General features: G+C 37.2%; 2 protein-coding genes across 2 annotated transcripts; one reads left to right on the top strand and one right to left on the bottom strand.

Annotated features, from left to right (window-relative positions):
* On the top strand, positions 1–1796 carry LOC147480752 (galactinol synthase 2-like). The gene is made up of 4 exons (XM_086577672.1): positions 1–456; positions 642–962; positions 1061–1195; positions 1311–1796. The coding sequence occupies exons 1-4, from the start codon at positions 127–129 to the stop codon at positions 1539–1541; spliced, it is 1017 nt and encodes a 338-aa protein (XP_086433798.1). The 5' UTR covers positions 1–126; the 3' UTR covers positions 1542–1796.
* An 8676-nt stretch (positions 1797–10472) lies between these two features.
* Positions 10473–13762, bottom strand: LOC147480751 (PPR repeat protein). Its single transcript, XM_086580040.1, is given in 6 exon segments — positions 10473–11242; positions 11244–11476; positions 11478–12006; positions 12008–12215; positions 12218–12262; positions 12265–13762. Coding segments are annotated over 6 exon segments (3087 nt in total). The 5' UTR covers positions 13712–13762; the 3' UTR covers positions 10473–10617.
* Positions 13763–14142: the final 380 nt, after the last annotated feature.

Raw genomic sequence — 14142 nt, 5'->3', positions numbered from 1 at the left:
ATTTCTCCAAAACACAAACAAAACAAACTTGTTTACTTCATTATTATTACTTACTTTCAATCAAGAACTTTCAAAACCAACTTTCTTTTTTCATAACTAGTAACTTTTCAGCTATATCCAAAAAACATGGCACCAAACATTGTTTCAGCTGCAACCAAGAACCTTGGCTTCACCAAACAAGGAAGTTTACCTAGCAAAGCCTTTGTAACTTTCTTGGCTGGTAATGGTGACTACGTAAAAGGAGTGGTTGGCTTAGCTAAAGGTCTTAGAAAAGTGAAGTCCTCTTACCCACTTGTCGTTGCAATCTTGCCCGACGTACCTGAAGAACATAGACGTATTCTTGAAACTCAAGGATGTATTGTTCATGAAATTGAACCAGTTTATCCACCAGCAAACCAGACTCAGTTCGCTATGGCGTATTACGTCATCAATTACTCCAAATTACGTATTTGGGAGGTACGTTTGATTCTTCTTTTTCCGTATGTTTTGTCCTTTTCTAACTGTTTTGTACACGTGGACTTGTGTTCTTACAAAATTTTGGTCCACCTGTACTTGTTATAATCCTATTTGAGTGAAAATGAAGTTACTAAAGTACCCTTACATATGTGTTCTAATTTATGGGTGTATTTTTTTTGGTGCAGTTTGTGGAGTATAGCAAGATGATCTATTTGGATGGAGATATACAAGTTTTCGAAAACATTGATCATTTGTTCGATCTACCAGACGGTCATTTTTACGCTGTGATGGATTGTTTTTGTGAGAAAACATGGAGTCATACTCCTCAGTACAAGATTGGGTACTGCCAACAGTGCCCAAATAAGGTGAACTGGCCAGCTGAAATGGGCCAACCACCTGCTCTTTATTTCAATGCTGGCATGTTCGTTTTTGAGCCCAGTTTATCAACTTATGATGATCTCTTGAATGCTTGCAAAAGTACCCCTCCCACCCCTTTCGCCGAACAGGTAATTAAGATAGTTGATTTTTTTGTTTTAGAAATTTACTGTTTGATTGTTATTTGTTGTGGGGAATTTACTTATTGTGTGTTTTATGTAATTTTCAGGACTTGTTGAACGTGTTCTTTAAGGATATTTACAAGCCTATTCCTTTGGTGTACAACCTCGTATTGGCCATGTTGTGGAGGCATCCTGAGAATGTACATCTTGAGAAAGTGAAAGTGGTCCACTATTGTGCTGCGGTGAGTGTTCAGTGACTTTTCACTTTTGTAAGGGTAAAATGGTCATATGACTAACGTGGTTATTAGGAAAGTAGTAGAAACTCAATTAAGGATGTTTATGTGTGTGATAAAATAGGGATCCAAGCCATGGAGGTTTACAGGAAAGGAAGAGAACATGGATAGAGAAGACATAAAGATGTTGGTGAAAAATTGGTGGGACATTTACAATGATGAGTCATTGGATTACAAGAAGCCAGTTGACATTGGCTCAACGTTGGAGCGTGTCGATACACCAGTGCCCACTTTGCTGGCTGCATTATCAGAAGCCGGAGTGGTTAATTATGTTTCAGCTCCATCGGCGGCGTGATGGAATTGGACTAAGCTGTTATCTGTGTGAAATAATACGAGGAAGAAGACAACTAATACTGGCTGTGCAGTGATTGTAATCAGAGTAGATAGAATGATGGTCCTGTAACCTCTTCATTTTTTCCACACTTAACTTTTTGTTTTGTTTTGGGTTTTGCCCATGCGGCCACGCCCCATATACATACGGCTTGTATTAGGAATGATGTAGTAATTGTTAATATATTTATATATAAAAAAAAGGTTATGTAAGTGAAAATTGTCTTGAAAGAATGATACTTTTGTTTCAATTGCTGCTATAGCGTACCTCCTACTTCAGGAAATTTAAAGCTAAAAAGTGGTTTTGTTTGGGGGAGGGGGAAGAAAAAAGGGTAAATCCCTGTGTTCCCAATTCGATCACAAATTGCAACTCGGGGTGGGATAATGTCAGTAACTTTTTGCACTGAGTTGCTGACAAAGTGACATTATCATGGCCGAATCAGAAAGTTACTCAAGAAACAAGCTTGAACCAAAACAACACAGTCCAAGTCCGGTATCATTTTCATTCTCTATTCAGTCTATTGTGCCCTTCTGCGGCATTTTTAGATTTTGCACTATATGTTTCAGCTTGGTTGATCATTCATATGGTTGGTTAATATATGATGATCTTTAGGGCCTTGAGACTTGAGAGTCAGTTCCTTTACCAAAAAAAAAGAGTCAGTTCCGAAAGAAATTCTTGGATATAAGGATTTGAGTCCAAAACAATTTGGGCTCAGTTAAGAGTTTCCAACATAAGGGCCTCACATTGGCAAAGAGATGTTGAAACTTGAAACTCAAATTTTGGCCCAACCTTAAAGACTGTCGAAGCCACTTTTTTATTTTTCAGGAAGGCTGAACTGAACTACTGAAGTGGAAGACTAGAAGTACTCAAGTACTGGAGTACTCAACCACTCATAATCATGGTGTTTCCGTCTGCTTGGTAGAGAAATTTTTAGTTCATTATTTGAAATTTACTGCAATTCATTTGATTGTAATATGTTGGGTTAGGTATTAGGATTGGGGGCATCACCAATGGGACCTTGATATGACTCTATCTTCAAATTCAAGAGAACAATACATAAATGGGTTTCCAATGCAGCCTCTATAGTTACCATCTTTATTTCTATCATATTTATAAAGGGTCTGGTCCGTTTCGTAAGATAACATCAAAATGGGTCATAATAATTTCAGTTGAGTGGTAGTAGCAAGTTGGTCAAAGTTGTTTATGTATTGGGAAATATCCTGGATTTGAAACCCCACCCGCAAACAATTTCTGTTTTTTAAAGTCTTGGGCTATATAAATCATGGACCAAAATATCGCCGATATATCCGATATATTGCCGATATATATCGGTATTTTGGTACACCGACATCGATATTTCCGACATATATCCACCGAATATAGAATTCTTTTTTTTCCGATATATATCGGAATTTCCGATATGAAACTTTATATCGTCGATATAATCGATATTTCTGATATAATCGATATATATCGATTGACTTTTTGACCATTTTAAAATATAAATCCGATATTTCTAATATATTTCCGATATATATCCGATATTTCCGATATTATATTTCCGATATTTCCGATATTTTAAATAGTTTGGACTGGTTACCAAAAAAATAGATATATCCGATATATATCGGTTTTTGGGTACGATATTTTGGGCCTTGATATAAATGCCAATTTCACAAGAACTGAAAGATAATACAATATTTAAACTTAATTTTAATGGTCAGCATTGTAGGACACAAAATATAAAGGTCCTCTATGTCCCTTTTCTCCTCTATACATGTCTTCAAAATGCTGATGTGGCCCTCCATTTTGAGGGCGTGTATTGGTGATGCCCTGAGTATCTGGGTTTGTGAGGATTAATATCAATACCAACTACAAATGTATCTCCAATTTTTGCTGTGAGCAGGGATTTCAAGGCATTTGAAGCCATGGACCAAAATATCGCCGATATATATCGATATATCGCCGATATATATCAAGATTTTGGTATGCGACATCGATATTTCGACATATATCCACCGAATATAGAACTCTTTTTTCTCGATATATATCGAATTTCCGATATGAAACTTTTATATCGCCGATATAATCGATATTTCGATATAATCGATATATATCGGTTGACTTTTTGACCATTTTAAAATATAAATCCGATATTTCCAATATATTTCGATATATATCCGATATTTCCGATATTATATTTCCGATATATCCGATATTTCGATATTTTAAATAGTTTGACTAGTTACCAAAAATGGATATATCCGAAATATCCGATATATCCGATATATATCGGTTTTAGACACCGATATATTAATCGATATCGATATTTTGGGCCTTGTTTGAAGCTATGTTTTCTCATGTATGTTGTGGACGGGCATAAAGCTCCTGAAAGTTCTAGACTCTCACAGTCCTGAGGTTCCACTTCTCCTCATTCCTCTGATCAAGGCCCAAAATATCGATATCGATAAATATATCGGTGTACCCAAAAACCGATATATATCGGATATTTCGGATATATCCATTTTTTTGGTAACTAGTCCAAACTATTTAAAATATCGGAAATATAATATCGGAAATATCGGATATATATCGGAAATATATTGGAAATATCGGATTTAGATTTTAAAATGGTCAAAAAGTCAACCGATATATATCAATTATATCGGAAATATCGATTATATCGGCGATATAAAGTTTCATATCGGAAATTCCGATATATATCGGAAAAAAAAAGAATTCTATATTCGGTGGATATATATCGGAAATATCGATGTCGGTGTACCAAAATACTGATATATATCGGCGATATATAGGATATATCGGCGATATTTTGGTCCATGCCTCCGATACATCATCATTATCATCTTCCTCAATAACATCGTCCCTTCCTTCATGGGTTCATGCATTTCAGAGTCAGAGGATAGAGTGAGTAGAGGCCTATATAGGTTTTATATTCTCATCCTATAAGGTTACAGGAAATAACAGAATTCGGTTGACAGATAAATAGATAATGCATCCCAGATATTTACTAATAGATCGATAATAGGCATAGGCCAGCCTAGATATTATAAATCCGAACCTTCTTTCTATAAAACATCAAAATCAGAAGCTTATGAATTATGAAGACAACCAGTTCACAGACCAGAATATTACGTTTCTACTTTCTAGTATTTTGTATTTGGAGACAGATTTCATAGTTGTGGGAATATCATCCATAGTTAAGTCAACCCAGCAGCTTTCATTTTTAATCTTAGGATAGTGTTGATAGGTCCGCCACTTGGCACATCAAGCAGACGTTGTAAGAACTCAACTGCACTAGCATAGCTCCCGATGCTACCATAACATTTAGAAAGGTTGTCGCATTCTTCCATTGCATCCTCATTATCTCATCCAACCGAAACATCCATGATTTCCATCGCAATTGCAGACATCTGGGCAGCTTTATTAGGCTCGTTCAGCTCTGCAGATGTATCCCAGTCCAAAATGCTTTGGCCCAAAACTTTTCTTCAGCAACTTCGCTGCTTTTTTCCAGATATGGAATGCCAGAAGAGGTTTACCCTTCACAAGAAATAGCCAACCCAATCTTGCAAAGGCACACCCTTGTAAATGCAACTGTCTGTGGTGGAGTTTCTCAAGTCTGTCCAGTGTTCTACTCAGCAAACCAATAGCATCTTCAAACTCATTCATCCTCTCAAACAGTATAGCGATTTCTATCCATGCTTCTGGGACTTCTATCGGCATTTGTGACACATATTTGTCAAGAATTTTACAAAATACCAGAAGACACTTCTTAGAAGCTCAAAACTTTTTCTGGTTGTAAGTGCCGCCTATGAAATTGCAGTAAGTGCCATAGCTCTAGTCATACTCACCTCATGTGTCTTGCTAATAAGAATTTTCAAAATACTAATGGCGTTATCAAGCCTCCCCAACACGAAATTCAGCTTAACAGTGTCAATTTCTGCACGAAGCACATTGCACCCAGTCCCCGATTCTTAAATACCTTCTGAGACAGTTGATTCTGCTCCAAAAAGCTTTCTTGTACTCGCCTAATCCTGCATATACAACTTTAAGAAGATGTGGGCAACCTCAACTGAATCATCATCTCCTAATTGAGCGTTATGTATTTCCAATGCCTTCAAACAATGTGGCAAAGTCTCTATATGATTCAAGCCACACCAAACTCCTACTTACAAGAACTGAAGCCGTGGTATTCAGTATAAGCTGTTAACTCATGCTGAAGCTAGTCAAGGGTGGGTTCTGATTCTAACTCAGACAATATATTGTTAGCCCTTTTAGATATCCTAAACTATCATTAAACCTGTTCAAACCGTAGCAACCGCCCATCTGACTTTATTAGCTTCTCGCCCCTGATTCCAGAGTCTCTCAGAGAAACATGATAAGTTTGAACTATGCCGACTCCCACATCTGACTTTATTGCTAGGTTACATTGACACTCCATATCGGACACGGATAAGAATCGTCGGACACGGATAAGAATCCAGTAAGTTCAGGGGCGGCCCTGAGCACAGTCGACACAGGCGAGTGGCTGGCTGCCTTCCCCCCAAAAGTCGGCTCAATATTATGGCCCCATCCTCCAGAAAATGTAACATATTTTAGCTTAGTAAGAACTTGTCGTTGAAAACAAGATAGCTCAGTTGGTACTAACAGTGGAATTCAAGTTGTTGTTCTTGAGTTCAAGCTTAACAAGATAGCTCAGTTGGTACTAACAGTGGAATTCAAGTTGTTGTTCTTGAGTTCAAGCTTGCTCGAGATCAATTTTTACTATGTTCTTTTTGAAATTTTAGGATTAACAATATAGTTACGTCCCCATTGTTGGAATTTGGCTCCCCTAAGTCTCAGGGCCGCCCCAGAGTACGTTATGTTATAACCATCCTTTCATGTATTAATCTCGAAGCCACCAGAGAGTAATAACCATTCAAACATTTGGGTAACGCATTAAACTTGAATGATGAATTTTGAAAGCCGGTGAGGCCAAAGATAAGCTTGCTAGTGATGACCATAGTTCAAGATTTCGGAATTACTGGAATTCCAAAATTTTCAAAAACTGGAATTCTGGAGGGTATTCGGGTATATTCCAAGCATATTTCGAAATTCTCAATTTTCAACCCTTAACATATAATTCCCGAATTTTTCAAAAACTAAAATATTTATGAATTCGAGATTCCGTTCGAAATCACGAAATATGGTGATGACAATACAATATTCTGATTGAAACTGTGGTAAGGTGATAGAAGTTTGATGGGTAATGAAGAACATGAATAAAACTACGTCACTATATCTCCTAAAGCTTGACAAATGGGGCATCTCACATACTCTCAAGAAGTCAAGAGTCTTAGGGAAGCAAAATTTGGGCTATGCAGTTGTGGCTCTTCTTTGACTCAAGGAGTATCCTCATGGAATTCCACTAGTCTATAGAATGCCCTCACAGGTCAGATTATAGATTTCACTAGCTTTGCTGTTTTGATGTGTAATTCAGTTTGAAGTGTGGCAAGTGACACCCAACCTACTGTACCATTCTTTATATGTTAATATAAAAACCCCTACTTGGTGTGCAAAAAAAGGGATGAAAGGCACTATTACTTACCGAATACCAATTGAGGATATGTCTTCTTATAGGGAACAATCCATATCGCCGTAAAGTCGTAAACATGAAATAATAATGGAACAAAACGAAACCTGAAAGAGAGTGACTGAAACAAAAATAGGATTAGAACAGATGAATCATATATATGTATAACAAGCTTATAAAAGGATGTACAGTAATCACATATGGTGAATGTTTTCAAGTGTTGTAATATGTTTCTTATAAATTCACCTGTCGGTTGCATCACCGATTCGAAATGTAATGAGGTCCTCAGATTTCATAGTTCCCACCTTATCGGGATAGTCATGAACATCACTGCTTGATTGTAACCTTTTGCTGATAAATGTTACATACTCCTAGTGATCTTTGACACGAACATTGGTGGAAAACGTAGATATGTTCTGCACAAGGTCCAACGTTTCCTTCGAGCACATTGAATCAACAATTACTTCTGCATGAACATCTGATACTGGAATTCTAATGACCTACAAACACCGAATGCCAACATTAATCGTTCTTGTAACCCAAAATCAAAGATAACTTCTCGTTTATGGACTGCAAGGGAATAGGATTATACTCAACATTTGAACTGACTATCCTGTGTCAAATACTATTGTGCTCTTGGTTCCAAAACGGCAACATATATTTACTATGAGATTATAAGTTCAACCATTTTAAGATCGGATCATGTTTGTGCATGTGAAAAATTCTATACACATGTTCTCCTTTTCATGTGTATACTTGTATAGGACAAATAACATAATTAAAAAAACATAATATCAAGTTATGAACTATCTTTCCTTACTACAATACTAAGGAGTTCAATTAGCACCTGAACTGTAGATTTCCCGGATGAATAATAGTAGTTTGCTTGTCTTAAGATAACCCAATACATGAATGCAGCAGTGATCTAAAAAAACATCTAATTACTAATCCAATTTCCAAAAGAACCTTTTTGACTGACAGTGTAGGTTCCTTTCGACAAGATATAGTATTTTTGACGACCTATCACGAGAATCTTGTTCAGTGATTTAGCAGCAAAAAAAACTCAAGATGGCAAGTCCATGCCAATTCTTGAGAGAATTTCGTAAGAAAATCATAAACTAAACAATCTGATGTTTTTTCCTAATGAATACTCTGCATTTGCAACTTAGGAAAATATGACTATAACAACTTTAGGTGCTCAAACTAAATGTTTTTCGTTTTGGAGGAAGTATGAGTGCAACTCAGTCCTTAGTCTAGGAAGGGAGATGTCTTAAGATGTCAAGACACTTATAGAATGACAGGAAAATATAGCAACAGAAAAGATGAAATGGAGCAAAAGCATGTGAAAAATGACAAGTAAAAACAGAGAAGGGCTAAAAATGATCAAATACCTTAGAACCACTAACACAACAAGTGATAAACTAGATTAAAAAGAACAAAAAGAGATACCTAGATGTGGTACGACAGAAATCAAACTCCACACCATGATTGAATCCCTTTTGCCTTGTAGGGGCAAACCAGTAAGGCCAAGCACTGAGAAAGAACAAAAATCCGTCAACATTGCTGTAAAGCTAATCCTTCCAATATCAGCTTTTTTTCTATCAAAACAAGATATCTTTCGTTTTATATAAGATAGCTTACACCATTAGCTGGTGCTAAAAATTGTATGTACCTATCGCTACGTAACCAAATTCCCGAAAAAATAGTTTACACTACAAGAAGGGCAAAGTGTGACAGGCTCACCATCAATACTACAATTTTCTTGAACTTCCACATCCATGGGAACTTGATTGACTATGATGCGAATAATTCTAACGGCTGAGGCAAAGATTCTTTATAGGAGATTTTGAGTGAATTGAAACCAATAATCAATAGTAGAAAGGACGTGAAAGTTATAATGTCTTAAAGAAGAAAGTTAGGAATTGGTATGACAAGAAGAGATCAACATCATGCACTCAAAAATTTTAATTTCTCCTTTGTGTGTGTGATCTAGAAGATTTCCCGTCAACCTTCTTTAAGGATCTTATTGCAAATCATATAGCTCCTACGTCTTTTCTACTATCGAAGAATCTTTTGCAGGTTCACTTTACTCACAAAAAGGGCCTACGACTCATGTTTAATCAGTACTTGTACACCAAGTACTCAAGAATGTGGACCAAAAACTTTTTCTTACATTACAATAACTTATATACATTCAGACCACACCAATATCAACAATTACAAGTACAACGTCCATATGTCAACACATTGTTCCAAGTCATCCCTCCAGCACACAGCAAGATGCCCCTTTTATTGAGAGGGCCTCTTCACTCGACTAGCCTTGATTGGTTGATGGAAGTCCCAAAGCATCACATGCGTAGTGGTGATGCGTAAAATTTGGTAATGATCCCTACATACTCCAATGGATGACAAACTACACATTGATAGTTATGATCCAAGGACCATTGACATGGCGTAATGCCAAAAATTGAGGTATTTAACCTTCAATATGTCCTGTATCGTACTGACACAGATGTTTTTGAAAATATGGTGTATCGGTGTTGGAAAAGAATTGGACATCTAAAACTTCCACTTTCGTCCTAGTTGCAATTTAAGCATGAATATGTCGACAATATTGATCTGAAGTGCACGGATGCTAAAATTTCCTCAAAACTTTCCCACAAACAATTTTAACCAACATTGAGATGTTAACCAGCTTACAAGTGTTACTGCTTCATCAATCCACATAAAGTGTAGAATGTTTTCACAGATTTTCTAGTATACGAGGCAAGCATTTGGGACTACACTATAATGACATTCCTAAATGCAGCTGAACACTTGGGAGGATATAGTTGAAAATTCTAAATATACACTTTTAGTTCCTACCCAACAAAGATAATAGCTACAAGCTATCATAACCAATATGAACTGAAGCCACAAATCTATCACTATTCCTGATGTTGTACTTTGAAGTACTTATGTAGTAGCCTAGTAGGACATAAATGATACCTTTAATGTTGATGATTCGATCGATGATCCACGCTGCAACAGTTCAAAGACATTAAGAGGACAGCCTGTTAAAATTAACAAACTTTAAGGTGACAAGTGGTACTGTTGAATGGTGGTTTTGAAACAAAAGAGTGAAAAAGAGGCAGCACCCTTTGAAACAGCAGCTACTTTTCTTCCCAGCATCTTTGCCATCACTGCTACAACTTATATAAAAGAGGAGCAAGAAGAAGACGGTAAGAAAAATGAAGTGTGTTTGTGACGCCAGTGTGAAAACCACAAGTCTAAACCATTAAAAGAGCCGAATGACCAAATGATGTGTAGTTGATTGGCGACCTCCATCGGCCTCACTGCCTAAGTGGCAAAGTCCTTTAGACGCAGCACATCAATGGTAACTTTTTAAGGTTATGTGATCGATAGATCTTTCTTTCTCTTCAGGTTCTGTCTTCAGTCTTTTAACAGTCATTTTTTACTGGAAACGGGCCCTTTATTGTTATGCTCCTCTCTTTTGTACAATGTCTGCAACAACCTCTTTGCTTCTCCCTTCTTTCCCGGCCTAGCAAGACCTGAACTTATACAAACAAGAGTTCCCTTACATGGAATAAACCCATTTTCATTCATCTCTTTAAACAGCCTTTGGGCTTCAGCTCTATATGATAACTTTAACAGCCTTCTCAAATCGACCTGATTAGAAAGTTTGTACCATCCACTTATGAGTATGTCATAAGTTGAAGAATTAGGTGCAGCTCCTCTCCTTTGCATCTCATTTAGGAGTTCTCTTGCTTGGTCCATCTTCCCCACCTTGGCAAAATCACTGATGAGCACATTATAAGTACCGGTACTTGGAATATATCCTTTAACTATCATTTCACAGTAATACTTCACAGACTCTCTCTTATTCCCTACCTTCCCATGACCTGACACCAATGCATTGTAAGTAGCAGCATTCGGGATAAGGCATCTATTCTTCATCTCATCAAACAAATCATCAGCTTGTGTCATCAAACCAGCTTTTGACAGCCCATGCAAGAGGGTATTGTAAGTCACCACATTAGGAGAAACTCCTTCCACCAACATCTGGGAATACAAAGACATCGTGATACTTCAAATGGATTCCCTTGCAGTATCCGTGTATAAGAGCATTATAAGTAACAATATCTGCGGAAATACCTCTTTCCGTCATATCTTTCAGTACACAATTAGCTTTTCTTGTCATCCCTTGCCTGCACAAGCAAACAATGAGGTTGTTATACACCATACGATTTGGTTTAAGTCCCAATGCTAGGAGCTGTTCGTGCATTTCAAAAAGTGGGATTCGTGAGTATTGGAGTTCGAAAGCATGCATCAAGCATTACACTATGTGTCACGGAATTGGGGTGAAACCCTGCAGCTACCAAATCAATCAACAAACCTATTCCCTTGGCCATCTCACCAGCCTTGCAAATCCCTCCTATTAAAGTATTACAAGTGATGGAGTCTGGCAATAGTCCATTTTTCTTCATCTCATTCCAAAGTTCAATTGCAGTCTCTAAGTTTCCCTGTTTGCAATATGCATGAATCATGGTGTTGTATGTAGTATGGTCAAGAGCTAAACCCATGTCTTTCATCCCAGTATAGATAGACTGTGCTTCCTCGAATTTTCCAAGCTTTAAAAGACCATTAATGAAGACGTTATATGCAACAACATCAAATTCCAGATTTTTATGTGCCATCTCTTCAGCAACTTTAAGAGCAGCAGTCTCTTTTCCTGCTTTGAAGAGACCATCCATCAAGGAAGTGTAATTCACACAGTCAGGCAACAAACCCCTCAGTATCATGTCTTTAAATAATTCCTCTGCTTCTTCAATTCTTTGACGCCAGATCGTTAACACGGATATCAAGTATATAATTGTTTGCCTCCAATCCTCTCGATTCCATTTCCTTATAGAGTTCAACAGCCATTTCCTGTTTACCTGCCTTGAGATAGCCATCAATTAACGTACAGAAAGTATAAGCATTTGGAAGGATGTTTTGATCTATCATCTTCGTTAAAGCATCAGTGGCTTCATCAAGCATTCCTTTTTGGTGTAGCCATTGATAATGCATGAATAAGTCATAACATTTGAGTCACACCTCTCTTCTCCATTTCATGTAGTAGAGATTCTGCGCCTTCCATGTCTCCAGCCTTGCAACGCCCATCAATTAAAGCAGAATAGGTAACATGGTTTGGAAAAAGACCAAGCTTCAACAGTGTTTGGAACATGTCCTCGGCTCCATTGGTCTTTCCAGATTTAAATAGTCCATCCATCAAAATGGTGTACACCACCAAATCGAACGTTATCCCACGAGTCACCATTTTGCTTTGAAAGACAAAGGCTTCAACGGCATTCCTTACTTTAAATAAGGAATCTACCAGAGTAGAGTAGGATACATGATTAGGTGCAACACCCATCCTCTCCATCTCCCTAAAGAGTACTTTCCCTTCCTCAAGCCTCCCACTTTTGCAAAGGCCATTTATAATTGAAGTGTAAGTAACTACATCAGGCAAGAAACCACTCTTGACCATTTCCTCGTACAGAGAAAGTGCCTCATCAAGCCGTTGCGACTTGCAGTATCCACTGATAAGTGTGGTATGAGTTATTAGGTTCGGCTCAAAACTTGAACCTTCTGATGCTTCAACCTCCACTTCATCGTCACTCAGAGGTCGAATCATACCACGTTTTACAGAAACCGCCATATGATTGACACCCAAAACTTCATCCATTAAACACTTTGCCAAATCAAAATCGCCAATCTTACAGAACCCGTTAATCAAAGTATTATAAGTAACAATATCAGGCCAAACACCTTCCACCTTCATTCTCTCCACAATTTCAAAACCTTCACTAATCATCCCATACTTACAATAACCATCAACTAACGTGTTATAACCGACAACATCTCGTTCAATCCCATCGATAAAAACTTGTTCAGCATTATCCAACAACCCTATCTGACAAAACCCTTTAACAAGTACATTACAAGTAACACAATCAATCTGAACACCCCTTTTAATCATTTCCGACAACAAACCAACCGCCTCTTGGACCAACCCTTGTTTACAAAACCCATAAATAACAGTATTATAACTAACAGTATCAATATCACAATTTCTAAGCAAATCCAAAGCAGAATTCAAACTGCCCACTTTACATAAAGAGTGCATCAACACATTGTAAGTAAAAACATTAGGAATAACTCGACAAGTAAGCATTTCGACATAAACAACCCATACCTGAGAAACTAAACCACAAGTATTAAACCCATGCAAAAGTTGATTCCAAGTATAAAGATTATTTGGTTTCAAGTTATGATAGTTTCTCATTGAGAGAAATGCATTGAATGCTTCAGTGAATCTAGTACAGTTTAAGTAAGTTTTTATTAATGTACAAAAAAATGATGTGTAGAGATGAGTCTTTGAGTCTGGGATTTGATTTTTTTGAGGTTTGGTTGAAAAGGTTGAGAAAAAAGGTAGAAAGTTTGAGAGTTTTAAGATGGTGGTTGTTTTTGTTGTAATGGGTTTTAGAGACTTGTTCATGGTTTCAGTGTATTTTGATTTTTGAGAGTGAAAAGTGTAGTCAGCGTTTGAAGAAGCACTTTAGTTGTTGAACCATATGAAGGAATAAGGTTCGGGTCGGGGGTATAATAAGGTTCAGTACGTACAACAATCGTGTGATTTTTATGAGAGAAACAAATAAAACACCACATTTTTTTAACCAAACCAAAAAAACACCAGCCAATTTCAAGAGAAACATCAAATATTTAACATCAAATTACGCGGTTTTGGATAAACCGCGCCATATAGCCCACGCGGTTTTCTCAAAACCGCGCCACTGAATCCCATCTTAGAAGCCTAAGCCTATGCGGTTTTCTTGAAACCGCGTGCTATAATCTTTTAACCCTCTAATCCTGCGTGGTTCTCTTTATTTTTCATGTTCCCTCTAATCCTAAACTCATCTCCTTAAAAAA

This window comes from Coptis chinensis, chromosome 8 (genome assembly GCF_015680905.1).
Source record: "Coptis chinensis isolate HL-2020 chromosome 8, ASM1568090v1, whole genome shotgun sequence".
Lineage (NCBI taxonomy): Eukaryota > Viridiplantae > Streptophyta > Magnoliopsida > Ranunculales > Ranunculaceae > Coptis > Coptis chinensis.
The sequence above is the reverse complement of the archived record's forward strand: the minus strand, read 5'-3'. Positions and strand labels throughout refer to the sequence as shown.

What these genes read in the sequence shown, in the direction of transcription:
- LOC147480752 (XM_086577672.1), top strand. Translation starts at nt 127, where the DNA reads ATGGCACCAAACATTGTTTCAGCTGCAACCAAGAACCTTGGCTTCACC. An exon ending in CCACCCCTTTCGCCGAACAG is followed by an intron (nt 963 to 1,060) that starts GTAATTAAGATA and finishes TGTAATTTTCAG; the next exon opens with GACTTGTTGAACGTGTTCTT. An exon ending in TGGTCCACTATTGTGCTGCG is followed by an intron (nt 1,196 to 1,310) that starts GTGAGTGTTCAG and finishes GTGATAAAATAG; the next exon opens with GGATCCAAGCCATGGAGGTT.